This window comes from Palaemon carinicauda, chromosome 17, assembly GCF_036898095.1.
Source record: "Palaemon carinicauda isolate YSFRI2023 chromosome 17, ASM3689809v2, whole genome shotgun sequence".
Taxonomy (NCBI): domain Eukaryota; kingdom Metazoa; phylum Arthropoda; class Malacostraca; order Decapoda; family Palaemonidae; genus Palaemon; species Palaemon carinicauda.
The window spans coordinates 55,968,213-55,994,771 of NC_090741.1; the positions used below are offsets into that span (position 1 = coordinate 55,968,213).

The 26,559-nt window shown below is 35.5% G+C and overlaps 2 protein-coding genes across 2 annotated transcripts; one reads left to right on the forward strand and one right to left on the reverse strand.

Annotated features, from left to right (window-relative positions):
* The first annotated feature begins 627 nt into the window (after positions 1-627).
* LOC137656087 (alcohol dehydrogenase class-3-like) lies at positions 628-9,595 on the forward strand. Its single transcript, XM_068390262.1, has 8 exons — positions 628-823; positions 2,207-2,308; positions 3,179-3,317; positions 3,884-4,104; positions 5,044-5,130; positions 5,710-5,839; positions 6,359-6,625; positions 9,402-9,595. Exons 1-8 carry the CDS (start codon positions 803-805, stop codon positions 9,560-9,562), a joined length of 1,128 nt encoding a protein of 375 aa, XP_068246363.1. The 5' UTR covers positions 628-802; the 3' UTR covers positions 9,563-9,595.
* A 3,253-nt stretch (positions 9,596-12,848) lies between these two features.
* On the reverse strand, positions 12,849-25,843 carry LOC137656765 (uncharacterized). The gene is made up of 14 exons (XM_068391030.1): positions 25,712-25,843; positions 22,690-23,641; positions 22,451-22,519; positions 21,258-21,388; positions 21,013-21,123; positions 18,049-18,139; positions 17,483-17,586; positions 16,779-16,857; positions 15,765-15,935; positions 15,444-15,628; positions 14,670-14,777; positions 13,888-14,124; positions 13,419-13,557; positions 12,849-13,177 (listed from the first exon to the last, which is right to left on the reverse strand). Exons 2-14 carry the CDS (start codon positions 23,638-23,640, stop codon positions 12,935-12,937), a joined length of 2,619 nt encoding a protein of 872 aa, XP_068247131.1. The 5' UTR covers position 23,641; positions 25,712-25,843; the 3' UTR covers positions 12,849-12,934.
* Between the last annotated feature and the right edge of the window lie 716 nt (positions 25,844-26,559).

A 26,559-nucleotide genomic window follows, 5' to 3' on the forward strand; every position in this document is an offset into this window, starting at 1 on the left:
TAGTATATTTATGATCTTACGAGAGAGAGAGAGAGAGAGAGAGAGAGAGAGAGAGAGAGAGAGAGAGAGAGAGAGAGTATTCCTCCTTGGTAAATAAAATTCTTAAATTGCTAAATGGGGTTCAACCATAGTATTGTCTGTTACCCAACTTATATAATGAAATTAATGATTTACTCTTTAGACCGAAGTTCAAAGTCCAGTGGTGTTTCTAATCATCCACAGTAGTCCATGCAAAAACATACACACTTTTACATATTCTTGAAGGCGTATTCATTAAGAATTTATTATTTACATAGTTCATAGCAACGGACTTTAGATGCATCATCAAATAACAGTTCATTCTGTTACCGTTTGTTTGTTTGTTTCGAGAAATTCGAACAACACCACCGGAGCCCTGGCGCGCAGTTGCCTTTAAAAACTGAATATTTGTTTTTTGTTTAATTCACGCCTATTATATTTAATATTGATTTAAAATTTATAAGATAATTATTAGATCGATATATTTAATTTGTATAATATTACTTTTGCTGGTAAATTAAGATTAAACTATTGTTTATTTAATTAATATATTCATACATGGCACCTCATATATACACAATCGAAGCACCTAGCAACGCCTGGGCCTGCCAGGGTATTATGGCAGGCGCCGGGCAGATTGGCAAAGTCACGCTCGTCTTGCCGGCAGTCAGTGACCATTAACAGTCGCTATTTGCAAACAATTAGTACCTAGCAACCAGTCAGAGCGACTTTAGTAACCTTGATAAGTGACTGTGATACCTGTTAGTTTTCTATTCGTAACACAATGAGTTCTACCAAGGGAAAGGTAAGGTTGTGAAACGGTATATTAATCCATGAGTTAGTGTAGGCCTTTATATATATATATATATATATATATATATATATATATATATATATATATATATATATATATATATATATATATATATATATATATATATATATATATATATATATATATATGATTGTATTCCTTTCTGAGTGGGGATACCTTGACGTGGTGAAAAGTGTTTGTGTTTAAATTGTGTACCGCCATAATCAGTAAAGCTGTACTAGTCAGGGACACCCATAATAGGTTGGTTTGCTGTGAGCGATCAGACAAAGTCTCCCACCATCACTAATCCACAGTGGCCAACGTGGTGACGAAAACTGGTTAATCCCACAAATGAATAGATACATGTCTGAGGCCTTTCTCCTGCAGTGGACTAGAAACGGCTGCATTTAATGTTGTTGTTTACCATTCTACTTAACTAATGGCGGTGAACGCAAGACTGGGGTTGGAGTCCCGCTCAAACTCGTTAGATACTTTGATTGCTACAACCTCACCACCAGCTAAGGATGGGATGTATGGTGTAGCCTATAGGTCTATCTGCTGAGTCATCAGCAGCCATTGCCTTGCCCTCCTTGGTCCTAGATGGAGAGATGACTTGGGCGCTGATCATATGTACAGTGTTATACGGCCAGTCTCTAGGGCATTGTCCAGCTCGATAGGGCAATGTCAGTGTCCCTTGCCTCTGCTATTCATGAGTGGCCTTTAAACCTTTAAACTATTGAGGTTTCCCACATTTGTAGCCTGGCGTTGAAGGGCATCCCCGGCCCACAACACCAAAATCTTCGAATTAATCATTAAATTGTAATTATTAACTGACTTAGGTTCAGCCTAGGCCTATGGTCCCATGTACTGGTGGGGGAATAATTACCCCCCCCCATCATATATTTAATTAATGACCTTCCCTTATAAGTATATTAATTAAATGTTAATTTTTTAATTAACAATCATGTAATATATCTTAAAACAACTGTAGTAACTATAACAGATATAACTATCTTAAGAAACTTTCCTGTAACAATACGTTCTTTAATAATGTAGTTTGGAGGAACCAAAATTTGGAAAAAGACAAATTTAGATTAAGTATATTATAACATTGGTGAGATGAAATTACAAATCTGTATACAAATAATACAAATTATGAAGTTATTATTATACGGAAAATCCAGCCACAATTTTCCAATCCGTACACGATACATAAATCTAAATTGAATTATCGCTAAACTCTTGTTATTATCCTAATTATCAACAGTAATTAACGGAGGTTAATTATATGCCTACCATTTTTACATAATGTTTGTACTGGTATATAAGTCCTTATACAACTCAAAAGTCTTTATAATTATTTTTTTTCATCAGGTTATCAAATGCAAGGCGGCTGTGGCTTGGGAGCAGAGCCAGCCAATAGCCATTGAGGAAATCGAAGTGGCTCCGCCCACAGGAAAGGAAGTTAGAATCAAGGTAAAAAACTATATTATTATTATTATTATTATTATTATTATTATTATTATTATTATTATTATTATTATTATTGTTGTTGTTGTTTTTGTTATTGTTATTATTATTATTGTTGTCATTATTATTATTATTATTATTTGTGTTGTTATTATTATTATTATTACTTGTGTTGTTGTTATTATTATTATTATTTATTGTTATCATTATTATTATTATTATTATTATTATTATTATTATTATTATTACCTCCGCCAATAAAGTTGGAAGGAGGTTATGTTTTACTCCCTGTTTGTGTGTGTGTTTGTTTGTGAACAGCTCCCTGGCCACAATTTTAATCGTAGAGTAATGAAACTTGCAGGGATTAACCGTTATGTAAAAAGCTACAAATTATTCAATTTTAGAAGGTCAAGGTCAAAGGTCAAGGGCACGGTCAAGCAAAATCTCCAACTCACGTAATCAGCCATAAGTTTGGACATTTATATCACAGAGACTTCAAACTTGGTTCATATTTGAGTGTATGAAAATCCAAGCCAATTGATACATGTTAAGGTCAAAGATCAAGGTCAAGGTTGAGAAATAAGCTGCTGCGGCGGAGGTCTGCACTCTATTAAGTACCCCTCTAGTTATTATTATTAGCTAGGCTAAGCTACAACCCTAGTTGGAAAAGCAGGAAGTTATAAGCCCAGTAAGGGCTTCAACTAGGAAAAATAGCCCAGTGAGGAAAGGAAATAATGAAATAAACTACAAGAGAAGTAATGAACAATTGGAATGACATTTTAGGAACAGTAACAACATTAAAATAGATCTTTTTGTATATAAACTATAATTATGAATATAGATAGTTAATTTAAACATCCATTTAACTCTCAACAGATCGTATCGGCTGGATTATGCCACACGGATGTGAGTGGTTGGAATGGAGGATTCCCGAATTCATTCCCGTCCGTTCTTGGACACGAAGGATCAGGAATTGTGGAAAGCGTAGGGGAAGGAGTCACTTCTTTCGAAGAGGGTAAGCGATGCTCCTTGGATTCGCAGTTTCTTAGAGAGAGAACAATTTCTCGCTCGAAGTGATGGAATTGGTATTAGTATTTGTTGAGACTTTTATTATTATTATTATTATTATTATTATTATTATTATTATTATTATTAGCTCAGCTACAACCCTCGTTGGAAAATCAGGGCTCCAACAGAAGGGACTATTTAGCTATGGTAAGCAGCTTTTCCAGGAGAAGGACACTCCAAAATCAAACCATTGTTCTCTAATCTTGGGTAGTGCCATAGCCTCTGTACCATGGTCTTCCACTGTCTTGGGTTAGAGTTCTCTTGCTTGAAGGTACACTCGGGCACACTATCCTATCTTGATTCTCTTCATCTTATTTTGTTAAAGTTTATATAGGAGATATTTATTTTAATGTTACCCCTAAAATATTTTATTTTCCTTTGTCCTTTCCTCACTGGGCTATTTTCTCTGTTGGAGCCTCTAGCCTTGTAGCATCCTGCTTTTCCAACTTAGGATTGTAGCTTAGCAAGTAATAATAATAAAATTTTTAACGCAATTCCAACTCAACATTCCAGGGGATCACATTCTCGTGTTCTGTTTGCCCCGCTGCAGGGAATGCCCTCTGTGCAAGTCCTCTGAAATCAATCTGTGCCAACGGTTTCTGGACAAGTTTTACTCCCAAGAGAAAGATGTTGCTTCTTCTCGTCTTTCCTGCAAGGGCAAAACAGTATATACCCTCCTTGGGAGCGGGACATACTCTGAATACGCTGTAGTGAACGAGTCTATGCTTTGCAAGGTAATGGATATTTCATGTTACTGTTCTATCTGTAGAGTTAATTGTTTATTTACATATCTGCATTTGAGTTCTATAATTCTTGTTTTCATTATATGTAATTGATGTTACATTAGATTTAATTCTCCCTGAGGTAGGGGTATTTAAAGTTTTAAGGCCACCCATGAATGGCTGAGGTAAGGGATATTGACATTGCCCTATCAAGCATCACAATGCCCTAGAGATTGACCATATATACATATGATCAGCGCCCAAGCCCCTCTCCACCCAAGCTAGTACTAAGGATGGCCAGGCAATGGCTGCTGAGGACTCAGCAGATAGACCTATAGGCTATCCCAAACCCCGATCCTTAGCTCACAAGGATGTTGAGGTTGCAACGATCAAAGGAACTAACGAGTTTAAACGGAACTCGAACCCCAGTCTGGCGTTCACCAGGCAAGGACGTAAGCATCAGGTCCCCACAGCCTTAAAGGATACTACAACAGTACGTCTTGGGTGTCATAGAAAGCTACTGAAAAGACAGCCGCTGCCTTCTAGTCCTGCTTTTTAGCAAAAGACTAGGTCCTCTGTCAATAACTTGAAACTAGTACCTTGCAGTTGGACTATTTAGTGAAAGGTTAGGCCCTCTACCAATAGCTTGAAACTGCTCCCTTGCAGTTGGACTATTTAGTCAAAGGTTAGGCCCACTGCCAATTACTGTGGTTGATGACTGGAAGGGCATCCGATCGTAAAATCCCTCTGCCAAATTATAAACCATGTTTGATGATATTAGAGGATGCATCAGGCAACCTACCCCTTAATGTAGGGATAAATGTGGAAAAGTAGTTGCATGAGATTTAAATTTCCTATTTCTACTTAGCGAACCCATTCATGTTAGTTATGGATTATTATAGTAATATATAGTGAATATATAGTAACATTTTCTTTGTCTTAATTTCATAGGTGAACAAAGAGGCTCCTTTGGACAAGATTGTTCCTTTGAGTTGTGGAGTAACAACTGGATATGGATCAGTAGTAAATTTTGCCAAGGTAAGACAACTGACGATTGCCAGTTTCAATTTGTTTTTGTTTACATCACAATTGTTTTTACGTAAAAGAGACATTTTATTTGATTGTGAACCCACTTTTAGGAGCATGAGGGTAAAAATGTGTACAGGTGAAACCTCTAGATACTAAAGTTTTTGTATACGAAAAAGCCATTTTACAAGATGACATACGAAGATTTTTTGCCTCCTTATGAAAAAATACCCAGGATACGAAACGAAATTCGCCGAAAATTTCAAATTCATGTTATGAAAGTCACTCCAGAATGAATTAATTTCGTATCTTGTGGTATTACATACTTTATAACACGAATTAATTTCGTATCCTGGGGTATTACTTTATAACAAAATTTAGTGTTGTTTCTAATATAACTAGCTGTCTGTGAATAAATTTTTGTATTGTGAAAAAATTGGTAGCTTGAATGGACTGCTTTGAGGATGCTGAGTAAATTGAAACTAAAAGATTATGATTAGTATTATATATTTCTACAAAACTAATGGTAATTTATAAGGTATAAAAAGATAGTATAGTTTAAATAATAATGATGATAATATCCCATATTAGGTCAAACCAGGTTCCACCTGTGCTGTCTTTGGCCTAGGCACTGTTGGCTTAGCTGCCATCATGGGGTGTAAACAACGTGGAGCCAAAAGGATAATTGGCATTGACATTAACAACGGCAAAAAGGATATAGGTAAGCCACAATATATTTCCTTTAGCATTGTCTTTGTCCTTGATTTCACTGATAGCATTACCCCTATGAAGTTCCTTTGAACAATGACTAAATTGAATGAATTCTTATATAACTAGTGTACGCGACCCGTCATAATATATATATATATATATATATATATATATATATATATATATATATATATATATATATATATATATATGTATATATATATATATATATATATATATATATATATATATATATATATATATGTATATATATATATATATATATATATATATATATATATATGTATCTATATATATATATCTATATATATATATATATATATATATATATATATGTATCTATATATATATATATATATATATATATATATATATATATATATATATATATATATATATATATATATATATATATATATAGCCAGACACTTGCTTACTATTATCTAGGGGAATCATTGATATAAGAACCCCCTGGCAACACTATCCAATCCCAGCTCCTATTTTGCAGCCAGGAAGTTAGGTCTGACGGAGTTCTACAACCCGAACGAGCAAGACAAACCTATCGAGGATGTCCTAACTGAGAAGACCGTCAGAGGCTGCGACTACACCTTCGAGTGCAGCGGAATCAAGGAAGTTTTGGAATCCTCTCTGAAATCCTGTCGTTTGGGCGGAGGGCATTGCGTCCTCATAGGGGCTCCGCCTTTCGGGCAGAAGATGACCCTGGATCCTTATAAGGTCCTCTATGGGTGTCATGTGTCAGGATGCATTTTAGGAGGTAAGATCATATGCATTTTTGATTTAGTTAATTCATAGATAGAATTTAATTTGGCACATTTTAGGCAGAAGGTGAAAAAAGCGTCTTGTATTGGGTTTGGTCTGCAATTGCATTTCAATATTAGATCAACTAAAATCTTAGCCAGTTTGAGTTACTAGCTTCATTATTATTATTATTATTATTATTATTATTATTATTAATTACTGATTTGATCCTCCAACTTGTCTAGAAGATAAACCTGGTGTATTAAAGAGTATAAATGACAATTTAGCTTCCATTTTATATATACTTTATCGGTTTTAAGGCCTCAGTGGACGTCACATGGGGTACACTGTAGACATTAAGGATCACAGCAGTGTCCTATTGGTCCGTAGCTACACCTTCCGTTTAGCCTTCTACTTCCGTTCTAATTCCTTCCATTTCTCTGTCCAAACTTTCAATGAAGGAGATATCCTATTGGTTGCTCTCCTTTGGTGAATGTCCTCCCGGGTCTAACACCCAAGTTCTGTATAGTAGAGTTGTGGTAATAATTGAAAATCCACTTGATATTCCTAGTAAAAGTTTTAATTCTTTGAGTTAAAATTATTTAATCAAACCATTTTTATTTTAACAGCTGTTGAGTCTTTAGCCAACAAGATCCGATTCGATTCAAAATTTCAGGTAACGATTTAAACTGATATTAAAATCTATATTTATTCATTTTGTTATATACTAATCTACAATATTATGAAAGACATTTTGATACCTTGCACTGCCATTAATATAAGAGAAACTGAATCCATCTAGAGGTGGCACTATCCTTGTCGCGAATGGTATCCGATATGTGTTAAGCTTTCATTTGGTATCCCTTATTAATGTTTGTTATCCTCTCACTGTGTATTGTTTCATTAATTATCAACTCAAAGAATGTAATTTCCGTACGTGATCTTTCGTATTGGCTTTTGGAACTGTGTCAACAATTGGAAATATTGTGTAAGTCTTGCTCTAGAAGTAGGCCTCTTGCCTATGGTAGTAGCAAGTAAATGCTTGCTTTGCTTTTCACAGCCGAAATCGGGAGGTAAAGCATTCCAACTGTGTTTGTTAGTCTAAAATCACCAAAATTTAGTAGCTAATCTGTGTACCTAGGCTCATAAGGCAGACCCTTTCATGTGAAGATTATCAAATGAGTAAGCAACTGGGAACAGCGCCTCATCTTAAACATGCTTTGCCCACACGAGTCATGATTGGACACCACCGTCTCACAGCTGTTTCATGTAAACATAGCAAAAATGTAACAGATTATAAGGTAATTATGATAATTTAATAGTGACCCACGCAGCTGGTGTGCATAGCACATCCATGTACCGCTTGCCAGAGCAGAGGAGCAATGAGGTAATGTTAAATTTTGAGCGAAGCGAGCCATGGCGGAGCAAAGATCATTTAAGTGGCAGCTAATCGAGCATTTTTAAGACAAGGCGTTGCACCTGGTTGCCGATATCACATGACCGATAGTTAACCGTTTTATCATTGACTCATGATATAATTTATACGAGATAGATGTTGAAAATGTACAGTTCATAAGTTAAGTTTTTGGGGCAATTTCTTAGCTGGGTAATATCCTAAAGACATATTATATATACATATCAGTGCCGAAACCTATTACCAGGGTGTGCCAAGCAATGGTTGCTAATGAATTAACCTGGTATATGTATATATTTATGAATGTGAGCTATAAATCTTTAATAAGTGGGCTGGAGAGTGATTAGTTTTCTTATGAAATAGATGACCTTGATGTGTTTTTAATCTCTGTAATTTGTTTTTTTTTGGGATATTAAAATATTACACAATCTATTTCAAATGGGAGAATCATTCTGCAGGCAGCAGATATTTGTATTGTTCAATACAAGTCTCTGTAGAGCATCACTTAGCTCATATGTCTCTATGGCCTTTTAGGAGTCAGTTCTGACTACTTAGGCAGGTTAAGCTCTTCCCTTTTCCTAAGTTTTGCATCAATCCTATCCTCTTTGTTGTAAATTTTATGATATTAAGTAAAGCTTGTGGCTAATCTAAACTACTTCCAAGACTAGAAATTTTTCCTCAGTATTTGTGCCGTTAAAAAAAATAAGATTTTGTTATAGTAAAAATATACTTCTTAATATCAAGGGGTAGAACCCAAACTTGTATCCTATTGGAAATCCCCTGCTTGGCATTATATTGGACGGGAGTTAGAGACCTGCTCAAGCTCGATAGTTTCTAGTCTAGTAGTGTTTGTAACCTCGCCATCCTTGTGAACTATGGCTGGGGTGTTTTGGGGAACCTATAGGTTTTACCTGCTGAATCATCAGTAGTCCATTCTTGTCAACTCCCTGGTCCTAGCTTGGCTCAATATCTTCTAGCAGTGTCTGCAACCTCACTATCTTTGTGAACTAGGGATGAGGGGTTTTGGGGAACCTATAAGTCTTACTTGCTGAATCATCAGCAGCCATTGCCTGGCCTTCCCTGCTCCTAGCATGAGGGAAAGGCGGCTTTGGTGCTGATCATAAGTGTATATTGTCAGTCTCTAGGGCATTTTCCCGTCCCTTGCCTCTGTATATGTAGTCAGTCTCCAGAACATTCTCCTGTCCATTGCCTCTGCCATTCATAAGTGATCTTTAAACCTTTAGTTATGTTTTAAAGGTGTTATATTAGAATCTTCAACACTTGAAGATGCTGTAGTATTAAAGAATATAATAAGATTTGTATTCTATTAAAACAAATCTTCACAAATTATCTAATATTGATAATATCCATTTCCCAGGTTACAAGGCAGAGGACCTATCCCAACTCGTCGACGACTACATGAACAAGAAGATCGTACTGGACGAATTCATAACATCGTCGTCTTCTATCGAAAATATTAACGAGGCTTTTGAGAATATGGGCAAAGGGAACTCCATAAAGCATATAATGTTCTTTTAACTGTGCGGAGACAATTAAAGGAATGTGAATGAATGAATATAGTATTTGTTCCTTGTATTATCAATAAATATTCAAGTCATGAAAACATGATTAGGTTTAATACGTAAGGGATATAGACAATGGCCTTCGATGGGTATAAATGATAATAATAATAGCCAGAGAAATTGGTTGAAGTAGCCTTTTTGAAACGTCCAAGCCTGGCTATCTGCTGGAAGGGTGTTCAAGACTGCCCAAGCTCGATATTTTCATGTGGTGTCTGGAACCTCACCATCCTTGTGAGATAAGGATGGAAGTGGAATTTTGGGGAGGCTATAAGTCTACGTGCTGAGTCATTAGCTGCCATTGCCTGTCCCTCCCTGGTCCCAAGTTTATGGAGAGGGGCCTTGGATGCTGATCATATGATATGGTCGGTATCTAGGGCATTGTTACTGTCCCTTGCCTTTGCCTTTCATGAGTGGCCTTTAAACTTGAAACACCTTATTTTGAGACTACGAAAAAAAAAAAAGCCAAGAGCTTCCACCTCGAGTCTCGTTAGTTCATTTCACACACAGTTTAATCTTATCGATTTAAAATTGGCGTTGATTCGTTAATATCATTTGAATGTCAACATGAACAACAGTAAGACGCCCCATGATCTTTTGGGTCAAGTTTTGAACGAAGATATACTTCTAAAGAAGCTTTTTTTGTTATTGAGCAATAACAAACATTAGTTCATGGTTTTGTCAGAACTTTTTCATTTCGTTTCTCTCCGTCAAACAATTAATTTGATATCTCACGAATAGAGATAGTTTCATTGTTCTCTTACGTAGTATCTTTTATCTAATCTTCAAATGTATAAAGGTCTCCGATAAGGTAACTTTAATGTCTTAGAGAACGAAAACACAATCGTATCATTCACGCTATGATACATCATATATATATATATATATATATATATATATATATATATATATATATATATATATATATATATATATATATATATATATAGATATAGATATATATACATATACATATACATACATATATATATATATATATATATATATATATATATATATATATATATATATATATATATCCATTCTGAGTGGGAACACCTTCATGTGGCGAAAGGGTTTGCTAGCTGTACTAGGGAGGGCAGCCCATACTAGGTTGGTTTGCTGTGGGTGATCAGACAAACATTTCCCACCAACACTAATACGGACTGTGAACTAGAAACAGCAGCATTTGTTGTTTGCACACAAGAATTCCTGGCACACCTCACCCCAAGGAAGCGTACCTTGTCACACCCTTACTGAGCGGAGATTTCCTGCGTGTAGCTTCGCCGTCCACTGATACCATCCCTCCCTACACATTGCTTGGTTACTAGCCGCGCACTAAGAGTGTGGAAAGGACACTTCCTCAGAGCATGTCTTGCCTTGAATTTCTGTGTCCAACTGATCAAATCAGCTTTTATTTTTAGGTTTACACTTATTCCTGCATAAGTTTATCAACATTGCATCATATATGACAGGTAAACAAGGAGGGTCCTCTGTCCAAAGTAGTTCCTATAAACTGTGGAGTAGCGATATGTATCCGCAGACAAATTTGCGAAGGTGTGTTCGCACAGGTGGTAGGGCTGATAAAGTCTGCAAAGTTTTTTAAGTTTCTAAAAGTGATAGATTACTAAAGGTAGAGAGGTTGCTTCCAGCTGTGCTTTTGCTGGGAGGTTATTCATGAAATGTTACAATTGACCCCTTGACTTGGTCACCCAGTTCAAGGTCGAATTTCCCAAATGGGTCCGAAGAACTTTCTTTTTGGCTGATATTTTCTCATATTTTTCTGTTTTAAAGCGAATATAGGTGAATAAACCACGCCTGTCTATGAATTAAACAAATCACATCTTTTTTCCTAATTTCTTAATTAGTTAAAATTCATCATAATCAATAAACCGATGGATAAGCACATGTGGAAGACAGAATGATAGAAAATGTTGACCCTTTCACCAAAACTACCCCCATCTCTTCTTTTCATCATGCGGAAATTGTTATTTTTAACTTTAACACAAACACCTGTCCCATTTCTCAATCCCTCCTGATGATTCTATCAGGTGTTATCTTGTCCACTTGTGCAGTATTCAGACTGGGAACAGTTGGCCTGGCAGTTGTGATGGAGATGTAAACAGCAAGGGGCCAAAAGAATAATTAGCATTGACATTAACAGTGAGAGGAAGGATGTAGGTAAGCTTGGATCCCACTCTGCATAATTATGATGTATAAGAAGTGGTGCCAGATTTCAGCAATATCTTCAAATGTTGAGATTTTATGGTTTATTTGTTACTAATCAATTTGCTTTCTGCATTGGGTAGCTTTCTCTGTTAGGGCCCTTTGGCATTTAGAATTTTGCTTTTCCAGGTAGGGTTACATCTTTAGTAGTGGTAATGACAATGATAGCACTGTTGTTTGTAGAAGGCTGCTCTTATTCTGCTTGGGGGATCATATGCCAGTGCTGTGTGCTTTTAATCGAGAAAAAACGTAGAAGAAAAGAAGAAAATGTTTTTTTTTTCATAGCATTTCAGAGCTTTAAAAGACAGAGGCTGCTCTTTTATAGGATTTGAGAGCTTTAAAAGAAAGAGGCTGCTCTTTCATAGGATTTGAGAGCTTTTAAAAGAATGAAACGGCTATTTTCATAGCATTTCAGAGCTTGTAAAAAGAATCCAACTGTTATTTCATAGCATTTCTTTGGAATAAGCTTACCTGACACTAATTGATTGTAAGATATTCTGTGTCAAAGCTGAGAAAAGAGGATATGGATGCATTTTCATCCGGATGATTTCTTAATATACGGGTTTCTTTGAATATTTAGCTTACAAACTACGAAGATAAAAATCCCATAATTGTTTTTACTTAAATATACAGTAGTCAAAAGAATTTGTGTTATGGAGAACGTAATGGGGAAAATAACTTGATTCAGGCTAGTGTCCTGCTGATGACTCAGCTGTTAGGTCAGTAGGCTCTCACAATTATCCCATCCCTAGCTCACAAGGACAGCGAGGCTGCAGACGCTACTGCTATATTTATTATAGCTACTTTTACTACTACTGCTACTCCTTTGAGTAGTTTTCTACGTAGCTACTGGTACTACTACGGCTACTTCTCGGTGCAGTTTTAGATAGAATTAAATGAGGCAAACTAAGTAAGCTATTGGGCTTGAGCAGGGTTCAAGTTCTATGAGACTGTTTCCAATAGACTACCACAACCGCCCTTCCCCCCTAACAAGGTAAAATCTTAAGAAAAGATATCCATCCTTTTAAATTAATTTTTATTACAAAACAACAACGACCATTCCATTTAGGAAGACTATTTTAAACTGTGTTTAATACCACCTTCATCAGACGATTATGCTTTCATTTTTTGTATTTCTGACAATGTACCTTTGAATGTAAGTGTCGACGCATTCCTCTAAGATGTTCAAGGGTCCGTAACACTTGAGGATTGTCGCATGGAAGTCTTGTAATCTGAAGAACTCGCCCAATTCCTTCTCTGCCTTTTCCCTGAGCATCCTTATCTTGATCTCTCCTATTTTGTAGGCTGTGGCTTGCCCCGGCCAAGTGATGTAACGGTCTATTTGGTTCTGGAAAAGTCAGCGGGAATGGGGAGGGGAATGAGATTGGATAAAACAGTAAATAGAAAAATGGACAAACATCTAATTGATTCATTTGTTCTTATAACAAAATGACAGAAATCAAGAAGCCTACACATAATCAAGGTAACAAAATACTAACGCAAAAGATTTAATTTGTGTACTCTTGCTAGATCTCTTCGAACACAAATGTTTAGAGATACTACAGAAGACCCTGGAATGTTTTCCTTACCTCAATGGCCTTCTTGCTCATGGCAGTGTTCTCCAAGAGGTAGTTGATGGCTTTATCCCGAGACCATCCCAGAGCATGCATGCCCGTGTCGACGACCAGGCGACAGGCTCTTAGCATTTCAAAGGAGTGGCGACCAATTCTGGAGAAAGTTAAATGTCTTTTTTTTTCAATTTGAAACAATTTTAAACTTCAAATTCAGTCAGAGATGAAAACAAATGGATCTTCATCCACGTCCAAATTTATCTCGGAATTCAGGGAGTTTCCTTTAAATTTGTATACCATAGAAAGACAATTAAAATCTTTGACAATATTTTGAGATCAGTACAAGCAGATTAATGGACAATCAAAAGCTCAAATGATTGAGTGGAGGTTGTTAATAAATGGGTGCAAATTCTCATACCTTACGATCTAAGCTTATAAAGGACTTTGATAGGTGAAACGAGACACTAGAAGTGACAAATAACCTCACCTTTGGTGAGGGTCTTCATAGAGGCCGAGCTCATTTCCCAGGAATTCAGAGTAGAGTCCCCACCCTTCCGTGAACGCTGTATGCATAGGGAGCTTTGCTGGTATGTCTGCATAGCGGAGGAAATCTGGATTTTTCCGGTACTCTGGGAGACTGGAGTCCCCCAACTGTAAGATCGCTTGCAAGTGGTGACCTGGGACTGCCTCATGCAAAGACAGGGCGGTTATTTCGTACCTCCGGCTGGTGAGATTGAAGAAAGAACAGTTGATATTTTACAAAAGTTTTTAAGTTTAATAGAATACTTTTTTGATTGTTTTACTGTCAAATATTTTAAATCCTAGTTTTTTACACGTTGAGATATGTAAGGATTCATTATTATCTACTGATAGAACCTTTACCTGACGGTTATGGAAAGACTCCGCACAGCAGTTCAAAAGAACATTTATAAGAGGGGCTACAAGCCTATAAGACACCCATAAGAATGGTTACAAACCCTAAAGACATTCATGAGTTAAAATAGAAGACCAAAGGACCTTCATGAGTCATAATAGAATCTTATAGGATGTTCATGAGTTAAAATACAAGCCTAAAGAACAATAGTGAAATGGGATACAAGCCTAAATTTCAATAGTGATAGGGGATACAGTCATAAAGAACTTGCACAAAAGGGGACACAAGCTTAAATATATACACAAATTAAAATGCAAGCTTAATTGTCATGCACGAGGATGGTTACAATTATAAATGAGATTCATACAACCTTCCAAGACATTTACAGTACTTACTGATGATCATAAATGTTGGCGTTCAAGTAGAAGGTTCCGGGGCGGGATCCATCACTTGGAGGATCTGAATACGATGCATAACCGTCTCCCGCGACGTTTTCCTCAATTCTGATAAGTGGAATGAAATACGAAATAATTTTATATAAAAATAATTATTTTGAAAGTATTCCCAATGTGATGTCGATACCAGAAGCATTGCAAAAACATTTTGTACGTCAATACCAAAAATGTTAATAAATCATGTACGTCAATACCAGAAACATTTCTAAAACATGTTTTACATCAATACCAGAAACATTACTAAATCATGTTGTACGTCAATACCAAAAACATTACTAAAACATGTTTTACATCAATACCAGAAACATTACTAAATCATTTACGTCAATACCAGAAACATTACTAAAACATGTTTTACATCAATACCAGAAACATTACTATATCATTTACGTCAATACCAGAAATATTACTAAAACATGTATGTCGGTGAGAGAAACATTACTAAAATGAAAAGGACTTCAAAGTACTGAAATAATTAATATCTTTAGGATGAATGCTGCAAATATATGAAAGAATATACAACATAATTGATGATGACTGAATCAGTTATAAGAATAAAAGAAATTTATGTGACACTGGCGTATAGAGTAACGTTAAAAGAATAAAGAAATGTTATACCTCCATGGTACTGACGAGTGAAGCAGTCATAAATAAATAATTCAAGAATATGTTTATGAAGACTAATAAGAATAAACTGACAAAGAATAGTCTTACGTGACATTGATGGCAGGAATATCATCAATGATTTGGTCCATCAGTGGATAAATCTTGTTATAAACAGCACTCCTGTAAGAGTCCAAAAGATCTTCTTTGCTCGAGAACTTCATCTCCGGCTCTTTCTTAAGGACGTCACTGATCTGAGCCAATGTTTTGTTGGCCATGCCAAGATCCACTGCGGTCTGCAACAAAAGAGTGTTAAACGATGTGTGAGCATGAGCTACGTTAATCCAACAAAATGGTAATGAAATTATGGTTTTTATAATTTCATGAATGTCTTGAACAAATAGATCTCTCGTGAAACTATCTCTCTCTCACCTGTTCCACTTCCTTGTGAATCCTGTCCACTTCGCTGAGACCCACATCATGAACCTCCTGAGGGGTCATGTTTGTGGAGGTGTGAAACTGTAGGCAGGCCTGATAATACTCAAGTCCGCCTGGCAAGGAAGAGACGCCAACTTCTGGTCTGGCTGCTGGATAATATTCATCCTGGAAAATACAGTGGTTCAAGTTTCTGGAAACTCTGCTTTTCTGTACTCTACCAGAGATCTACTTCAGTTTCTGGAAGTTCAATCTGTTACTATTCTACCAGAGATCATCGTAAGTTTCTGGAAGTTCAATCTGTTACTATTCTACCAGAGATCATCGTAAGTTTCTGGAAGTTCAGTCTGGTTCTGTTCTACCAGAGATCTATGCAAGTTTCTGGAAGTTCCATATATTTCTTTTTTACCAGAGATCGACTGTATACAAAAGTTTATGGAAGTTCAATCTGTTAATATTCAACCAGAGATCTACTCTATACCCAAGTTTCTGGAAGTTCAGTATGTTTTTATTCTACCAGAGATCTACTGTATACACAAGTTTCTGGAAGTGCAATTAGTTTCTGTTCTATCAGAGATTTACTGTATGTATAAGTTTCTGGAAGTTCAATCTTTTTGTACTCCACCTGAGGTCTATGCAAATTTTCTGGAACTTCATTTTGTTTCCACTCCATGAGAGACCTATACAAGAGTCTGGAGAATTAATCTTTTCATGTTCTAAAAGAGATCTGAACAAATTGCTAGAAGTTCAATCTATTTTTACTTAATTAGAGATGTATAGTTTTTGGAAATTCATTGTTTCCCATTATGAGAGACCAGACGTAAAATATTTTAACCCGAAGATCACTACATGATCATGAAAGGCTTGATAGAAAACGTCTTAACGATAAATATTTCCAACAGCCAACTTTCATTAAAATCGGTGTTTAACTACACATGCGTTTATTGCCATTAGTTACTTTCTAGTTATTACTTTAGTTAAATTGATACCAAAAATGGAAAAGTAGCTAACCTGGATGAAATCTCTCAATTTCCTGAAAGATGATAGAAGCGCTTCCACGACGGGTTGTGCCTCTTGTCTCAGAGCATCGCTGTAAATGAAAAATTGGATTAATCATATAATACATTTTTTTTTACCATAACAAATATTTTATATGGATAAAAAATGAACTAGTTAATTTGTTTTATCGAAAATACTTATTGATATGAAAGCCGGATAATTTATATCAAATTCATAAATATAACTGTAATTTCTTATACCAAAGCCCAAATATCAGTCAGAAAAAGGAGAGGACTCTATCAATTAGATCAGCGTGTAGGATTGTAACCTTGATGTAAGGAATATATTGATTAGTAGTAGTAGTAGTAGTAGTAGTAGTAGTAGTAGTAGTAGTAGTATAAAACACCTGTTATTTTCGCAAGTGATAAAGATGGAAGACTAGCAATTAGATCAGTGCATAATATTATAACTTTAATGTAAGAAATAGGTAGTAGTAGTAGTAGTAGTAGTAGTAATAGTAGTAATATAATACCCATGTTATTTTCTAAACTGATAAAAATAGACCTTTTACAAAGAATGGTTAGATCACAGTTCAGAAAAGACTTTACAACAGTACAGTAGAAGCCCAGATGAATTAGAATTTCCCATTATAAAATCATTCTCATAGCTTCAGTAGAAGAATACAACTCAACATATAATTAGAAAAACAATCTTACATTTGTTCCAGGGTAATGTTGATTGATATATGTTTAAATGGCTCGTAGAAAGTAGATTCATTGTGGGGCACCAGAAGTTCACCAATCTGGTCTATCGCTCCGATCTGTTGCACAGTAGATAAGAGAGGGATATGTTAGTGTATATACCTCTGATTTGGGGAACCTAAATCACGACTGGGTATGTATTCACTCCTGTCGTTTATTTGTTTGTTTGTGAGCAACTTTAACAAAAACTAGTATACCGATTTTGACCAAATTTGGTAGCCATATTGGGTATAACCCTTGGATGAATCTGTAACATTTTGGATAAAGTACATCAAAGTACAAGTACGCAGCAGTACTTTGAAAATAATCATAATGTTAAGTAAATGGCAAATATTTTGTTAGTTTATATTTTTTCGTTAACAACATTATATACAGTATATGAAAGGTCTTGCACTCAGTTACTTATAGATAATAAATATCAATACCCCGATACCATTGAAACTACCTCTACACGTATGCTCATCCAATCACATTAAAAGCTAATATCCTTGGATCTATCTTAATAAATAAAAGCTACTTACCAAAGACCAATTGGATGGCATCAGACCATCTGCCATGTTTCCTCTCATAATTTCCAAAAACTGGTCAGCTTGTCGTGGGAAATCCCGGTACCTGTTTGTAAACAAATATATTTAGTAACAAGTATGAAGGTTGCGTAAATATGTACTGGTATTAAAAGTTATAATACTTTTTAGGTATAGACGTTTATATTCAGGTTTGAAGGTTTAAAGCCCGCTCATGATTGATTGATTTATTGATTTGAGGTTTTCTGGCATCATGTATGACAGAGGCAAGGGACAGTGACATTGCCCTATCAAGCATGACAATGCCCTACAGACTGAACATATTACATATGATCAGCGTCCAAGCCCCTCTTCACTCAAGCTAGATCTAGAGGGGGCCAGGCAATGCCTGCTGATAACTCGACAGAAAGACCTTTAGGCTCTCCCACCCACCCCTTCCTAAGTTCACAAGGACGGTGAGTTTACAGGAACTAACGGGTTGTGGAGCGGGACTCTAATCCCAGTCTGGCAATCACCAGGCAAGGAAAACTACCACTCGGCCTATTTCTTGGAATTAGTAAAATGTAATGTTTCTTTTCTTTAGTGAAAGTTTTCGTATCTCTATGGTGGGAGACATTTTGGTTTTCAGATATTAGGAGTCATAATTGTTTGTTTGAGTTTGGAAGACATTTGCGATTTTTTCGTGGTTTTTTAAGACATCTCCCTATTATTGAGGGACAATTTGTTATTTCAGATATTAGGAGTCATAATTGTTCGTTTGAATTTGGAAGACATTTGTTATATTTTCGAGGTTTTTCGAGACATCTCCCTATTACAAGAGGACAATTTCGTATTTCAGATATTAGGAGGCATAGTTACTTATTTGAGTTTTGAAGACATTTGTTATATTTTCGAGGTTTTGGGAGATGAATGTTCGTAACTAATTCATTATTGCAAGCGATGTTGATTTTATATCATAGATAGCGTTGCTGATATAAAGAATATATTCGAATATCGTGATATTGGAGGCCATATGTGGGAATAATATTATTATAATTATTATTATTATTATTATTATTATTGTTATTATTATTATTATTATTATTGTTATAATTATCATTATTATTATTATTATAATTATCATTATTATCATTGTAATTATTATAATTATTATTATTATTATTATTATTATTATTATTATTATTATAAAAGTGATATTTACTAGCCAAATGAATAATAATAATAATAATAATAATAATAATAATAATAATAATAATAATAATAATAATAATATAATAATAATAATAATAATAACGATTATTTATAAAGATTTGAACCTAAATTCAATTTAAGAAAGTTTATAAATACAGAGACTCGTTAAACTACTCAAGATAAAAGGACAAACTGAGCTATAATAATACTGGACCACTCATTCTTATCTTAAGCTTCGCTGAGAACGAGTTTATAAAGACACAATTAAACGTAAAACTGGACGATAATTGATACGAGATAGTCAATAATATGAGAAAACAAGACGCGAATTTTACGTCGTGTTTTACCAGTTTTCCGATTAGATCTTTGGCTGGCATTTAATTTGGCGTTTGCAGATTAAGGTGCGAAGTGAATGTAGTTAACCAGATCCCTTTTTAAGGCAAACTTTCAGCCCACACTATAAAAAGCAGTTTGTTCATGATAACCTTCTCTCTCTCTCTCTCTCTCTCTCTCTCTCTCTCTCTCTCTCTCTCTCTCTCTCTCTCTCTCTCTCTCTCTCTCTCACGAGAGAATTAAGAGATAATCTTTCACTTTCAAAAGATATTCTTTCTCACTAAAGTAATCTCTCTCTCTCTCTCTCTCTCTCTCTCTCTCTCTCTCTCTCTCTCTCTCTCTCTCTCACACACACAAGAGAATTAAGAGATAATCTTTCATTCTCAAAACATCTCTCTCTCTCTCTCTCTCTTCTCTCTCTCTCTCTCTCTCTCTCTCTCTCTCACACACACACACACACAGACACACACAAGAGAATTAAGAGATAATCTTTCATTCTCAAAACATCTCTCTCTCTCTCTCTCTCTCTCTCTCTCTCTCTCTCTCTCTCTCTCACAAACACAAGAGAATTGAGAGATAATATTTCACTATCAAACATCTCTCTCTCTCTCTCTCTCTCTCTCCTCTCTCTCTCTCTCTCTCTCTCTCTCTCTCTCTCTCTCTCTCTCTCTCTCTCTCTCTCTCTCACCAGAGAATTAAAAGAGATAACTTTTCTCTCAAGATATTCTCTCTCTCTCACTAAAGATATTCACTCACTGTCTCACTGAAGATACTCTTTCACTACAAGTTCTCTCTTACTAAAGATATAATCTCTCTCTCTCTCTCTCTCTCTCTCTCCTCTCTCTCTCTCTCTCTCTCTCTCTCTCTCTCTCTCTCTCTCTCATACACACACAAAACAGAATTAAGAGATAATCTTTCTCTCAGAAGATATTATCTCTCGCTCACTAAAAATTCTCCCTCTTCAAAGGTATTCTCTCTCAATAAAGACACTCTCTCTCACTAAAATTCTCTCACTCTCACTAAATATATTCTTTCTCTCTCACTGAAGATACTCTCGCTCACACACACAAGAGAGAGTTAAGAGATAATCTTTCACTCTCAAAAGATATTCTCTCACTAAAGATATTCTCTCTCACTAAAGATATTCTCTCTCACTATAGATACTCTCTCTCTCACTAAAAATTCTCTCTCTCTCACTAAACAATCACTCAGTAAAGGTATTCTCTTTTACTACAAATTCTCTCTCCTACTAAAGATATTCTCTCACACACAAAAGAGAATTGAGAGATAATGTTTTCTCTCTCACTAAAGATATTTTCCCTTTCACTAAAAATCATCCCCCACTAAAAATCTCTCACTAAGAATTATTTTTCACTAAATCTCTCTCTCTCTCTCTCTCTCTCTCTCTCTCTCTCTCTCTCTCTCTCTCTCTCTTACCTGGATATCAGTTTCTTGTAGTCGTTAAATGACTCGAAGACTGTTGCTTTCTTCAAGATATAAGGAAGAAGTTGATGTGGTCCTCCCATGACGTTTATCGGCATGAAGAAACTGAAACCGAAAAAGGTAATAAAATTATTAAAAAATATATAAATTTCACACTTTTAACTGCAAATATATAAAAGAAATACATCTACTTATCACACATATATAAAGAAAAACCAAGAAAATAGGTTAAATTGTACCTTATGTATTTAGAATTCCTGAGGAAGGAACTCAAATCTTCGATGAATATCCTATGATTCAGAGCCTCGATTTCTGACAGTTCAGTCGCGTTTATGTTCTTGGCTCTTTCTAGGAACTCCTCAGTTCTCAACTGCAACAGAAGAAGAAATGCATTAAGATGAACAGATTAGTGATAATTATGCTATATTATTATTATTTATTTTAATCACAGTCTACAGAGACTATGTTTTATAGCGTGGGGTTCTGTGTAACATCCAGCTTCCTTAGGAATCCTTCACTTTCCTCACTATATGTTCCGTTTTCAGTAGCACTGTCTTCAACACAAATCCTAGGGCTATATCAGTTCCTACCTTCTTAAGATTCCTTGTCCATCTCTTTCCTCACTACTTGTGCTGTTTTATGTAGCACGCTCTTCTTCTACACCAGGCTTGGGGCTATATCGGCTCCCACCTTCTTAAGATTCCTTTTCAATGGCTTAGGTATGGTCCCTAGTGCTCCTATGATTATTGGCATCACTTCTACTTTCTTATTCCATAGTCTTCTCAATTCACTTCGTAGGTCTTGGTATTTTTTATTATTAGTAGTAGTAGTTAAGCTACAACTCTAATTGGAAAAGCAGGATGCTATAAGCCCAAGGGCCCCAACAGGGGAAAATAGTTAAGGCATTGAACAATTGAGGGAATCTAGGAAAAGAGTTTGTGCAAATAATTATTTCAAGAGTGGTATTAAAACTTCAGAGGTCAATGACCTTATATGATATTAAACCTCCAGTAATAAACAGATTCAAAGTACGTAAACACTGTCTTGAGTAGTGAATAGCGTGCTTTGGAAACAGTCTACTGTGGTTGATCACTGCCATGGTGGACAAAAAAAGGGTATAAGAATTGTATACTAGGCAAAATGCATGCTGAGAACAGAAAGGTGGTTAGCGTCTGGAACTAACCTCTCTAACGGAAAAGGAGAATGACCAACTTATCATCCCCATAAAGCTGATTGCCACCAGATCATGCTTCTCAGCAGATCGTTTTTGAAGTTTGGTGGATTATTCCATAAAAAATGTTTGAGGTTGATAAAACAGCAATTTTACCAGTTATATCATCTTATTAAATGTATTAACGACTTACAATTGAAATTGATTTTGAATAGAGTCCTACTTCTGCTAGGAAACATTGATTGCCAAGAATATCCTTACCTTTTTTTGCTGGAAATTCTCTGGACTAAGGTCGTCGAGATGAGCAGCATTGTCTTCGTTAATACCGACCTATTGTAAAGGAATAGACAATCATGACATCAGCAGCTTCAAATGTCAATAGAAGTGGGATTATGGATCTCTACATAGACAGTTATTTGATCAAGTATTGTAAGTCACAAATTCAATTGAATAAAGATAGAAGATAAGTTGGTAAAGCAATGCTGTCCCATTCCTCTTACCTGAGAAGCATATTCCGGACTATCCTCAAGTTTCCAACTAAAGAATTCTTTGGTCAAGTTATTAAACTCTTCACTGGAGGATTTTGATGAATGTAGAGTTTCTGTATGAATAGTCTCAGATTCAGCCGTGGCATTATCTTCTTGTAACTGAAGAATGAAGGGTAAAAGAGCCTCTGGCCCTTCCGGAGCAATGGACAACGATAATGAAGAACGCGATTCAACTGGTAACAGAGACGATTCATTGACCAGTGAGGCTTCGGTTGTAGATAGTGATGGTACTGTAGTAAGTGGTGCTTCTGATGAAGGTGATAGTGATGATGAGGACAACAATGAATTGTGTGTGAATGATTCTAGTGATTCAAGTGTGGGAGATGAAATATTTTCGGACTGAAGTGGCGTATGTGAAGTAGACGTCACTGGATGTTCAGTCTGGAGTGTTAACAACTGATTCGATGGCAAAGATTCAACTGGAGATGTAGTGAAAATATCTAGTGAATGCAATGCTTCATCAGTATGTGTAGAATTTGATAAGAGACTATCTTCCGATGTGGAATCAAGGTCAGATGTAGATAATAATGAAGGAGGTTTCGACAGTGTGGCTTCCTCCGATGCTGGAGATGAGTGTAGTACCAATGTATTCACATCTGTAGCATCTGAGCTCGGCCCTGACACTACTTCTGAAATGAACGATGCATCTTGTTGTGGCGTCTCGCTCTCTGCTGACGAAGACGAGGAGGACGACGATATGGACGTTGACGTATGGGATGATGTGGCTATGAAAGAGGATGATGATGATGAAGACGACGACAGTGGCGGGGAAATGCTTGATAAGTTGGAGGGAGGAATGGCTGGATCTGGCGTTGTTGTCACCGGAGAGGAGAAAATGGCGCCAAACACGCTGCTCAGCATAAAGGTCGCCAGCAGATGCCGCTGACTCAAGTTAACCGCCATACTGAAAGGGTTAGTGAATATTAAGTGACATTTTAAACAGAATAGAAGTTATGATATTAATAAAAACTCCAGAAATTTATAAGAATTGAGATAAAAGCAAATGTTCTTATATTCATATCTCCTAATTAAAATCTTGAAACCCACTAAAAAAAAACAATGTCGAAGACGAATTTTCTAAAAAGTTTCATAAATTCCAGGACAATACGTCCTATTAGGTGAAGCCAAATCTTTTGAACATCAAAGAAATATAAGACAATGCAAGAACCAGGCACGAAAAAAACTAGTTCTGTCTGGAAACGATAGTTCCCAAACACGTCCCCAGTTGCTTGGGATTGCCTGAATATCTAATTCAGCACTACCTACAAGGACGACTTCTAAATTAGACACAAATTTCGTTTGGTTCGCCTAGCAACCAATAACACAGACAACGTTCCATTTATTAATAAAAGCATTTTCTGTTACGAAAACTCTTCACAATATGAATGGGAGACGATGCCAGTCTTATCACTTATAATTTAATCTGTTGACATTTCAGCTCTTTTTTTTTTCCATCTATTTTATGGTCTTTTTCTGTATTGTAAGGTATTTACTTGTATGGTCTTTTTCTGCATTGTATGGTCTGTTTTCTATTGTATGGTCCTTGTTCTGTATTGTATGGTCTGTTTTCTATTGTATGGTCTTTATTCTGCATTGTATGGTCTTTTTTATTTATAGTATGATCTTTTTTCTATATTGTTTGGTGTTTTTTCTCTATTGTATGGTCTTTTTTCTGTATTATATGGTCTTTTTTTCTATTGTCTGGTCTTTTTTCTCTATTGTATGGTCTTTTTTTTCTTTTTTTATTGTCTTTTCACTATCGTATGATCTTTATTCTGTATTGCGTGATCTTAATTTCTATTGTATGGTCTTTTTTCTATTGTATGGTCTTTTCTCTATTGTATGGTCTTTTTCTCTGTTTTATAGCAATTTTCTCTATTGTATGATCTTTTTCCTTTATTGTATAACTAACTTGGTTCAACAACTACGGTTCCTGTATTTTCTTAACTTTGGCCTGTAGGATTTTCACCTTTACACATGCAAAGGAAAATGTTAGGGACCTTAAGTTGAAGAAAATCTTTACTTGGGAATACGAAAATATATTTAGACAAATTATTATCATTTTCATTAAATTCAGTTTTATTTTGACTTTTATAAGAGATGTTTCCCATTATAGCAGTTATTTGGATCAAGTCCAGTGGCCCAAAACAGGCTATTTATTTTCTTAAGACTTCCATGCATATGGGGTGCTTTTGAGCAAAGTCTGTTGACGAAGGCTCGACATAAACACCCCCCCCAAAAAAAAAAAAAAAAAAAAAACTTTTTTCAGGTCTCAGAAATGTTATTGTTTATTCAGTCTCATGTTTACATTTGTAATGCTTAGGATAATTATATAGGTCGCTTTTAATGCTCCCCTTTTCTACCTTAAAACCGAAGCAAAAAAAAAAAAAAAAAAAAAAAAAAAGATGAATTGTCCTAGCGACGATGGATTATATGTGAATTATTATTGTTATTATTATAATTACAATTATTATCATTATTATTACTAAGCTACAAACCTAGTTGGAAAAGCATGATGCTATAAGCCCAAGGGCTCCAACTGGGACAAATAGCTCAATTAGGAAAGGAAATAAATTAATAAACTACAAGAGAATTAATGAACAATATAAAATATTATAAGAAAAGTAACAACATTAAAAAGATCTTTCATATATAGATTATGATATATTTAAAAAAATCAAGAGGAAGAAAAATAAGATAGAATAATGTAACCGAGTGTACCCTCAAGCAAGAGAACTCCACTCCCAGAGAGTGGAAGGCCATAGTACAGAGGCTATGGCACTAAGCTACTTTAGTTTAAATTTCCACCTTTTGAGTTAATAAACAAAAGTGTTTATGTATCCCTATCACACTGTAGATTAATTTAAAACTAATATATCTATTTCAAACAAACATCACATTAATTTCAATTCGTAATGCAATATTATATCAATCGTTTAAGGAGTTTTAACTGTATGAACTAGAAGATTTTTACCTGTAATCACAATTTGCGAAAACTCCTCACACACACTAAAAAGGATCCACACCACAGGAATCCTGCGGCAAAACTAACCCAGAAAGTGTTGCAGGATCTCTCTCTCTCTCTCTCTCTCTCTCTCTCTCTCTCTCTCTCTCAACCAACTTCTTGCGAGACTGGCTGACGACTCTCAGTGACGTCACCACACCTGGCTCCTTTTCCCAGAGTCGTTGGGAACTTGGGACTCGGGAGACGTATTGTTGAAGTTCAAGAAACTCATCTTTGTTGATTTACGTGACTGGTAAGAAAACTGCCATTTGCAATACGTATTTATGTACGGATATAGCGACTCATTGCGATTTGCGTCACGAAGAATAGAGCTACACGAATTCGTATACAAAGGGCGTGCGTGTTGTTTGGAATTTCTCGAAACGTTTCGGCGGAAATTATCGACTTTTTTTAACATTTCAAGGTTACAGAAAGAGAAACGTACCATTAAAAAAAACATTAGGAAAACGAGAAAGGTCAAAGAAAGGTCAGTGTGTGTCCATTACTACACATAACTAATGATTTGTTTTCCAATTTCTATAGAATCAAAATACATATATAATAAAATCTGTTTACTTGAATTTCTCGTTAGATAAATATGCAAACGACGAAACATTCACCTTGACTGAACATAAGATTAAAAAATGAAGTATGTCGACATAATTAAAAAATGAAGTGTGTCGATATAATTAAAAAATGAAATATGTCGACATAAGATTAAAAAAAAAGAAGTGTGTCGACATCATTAAAAAATGAAGTATGTTCACATAATTTAAAAAAACGAAGTATGTCGACATAAGGTTAGAAAATTAAATATG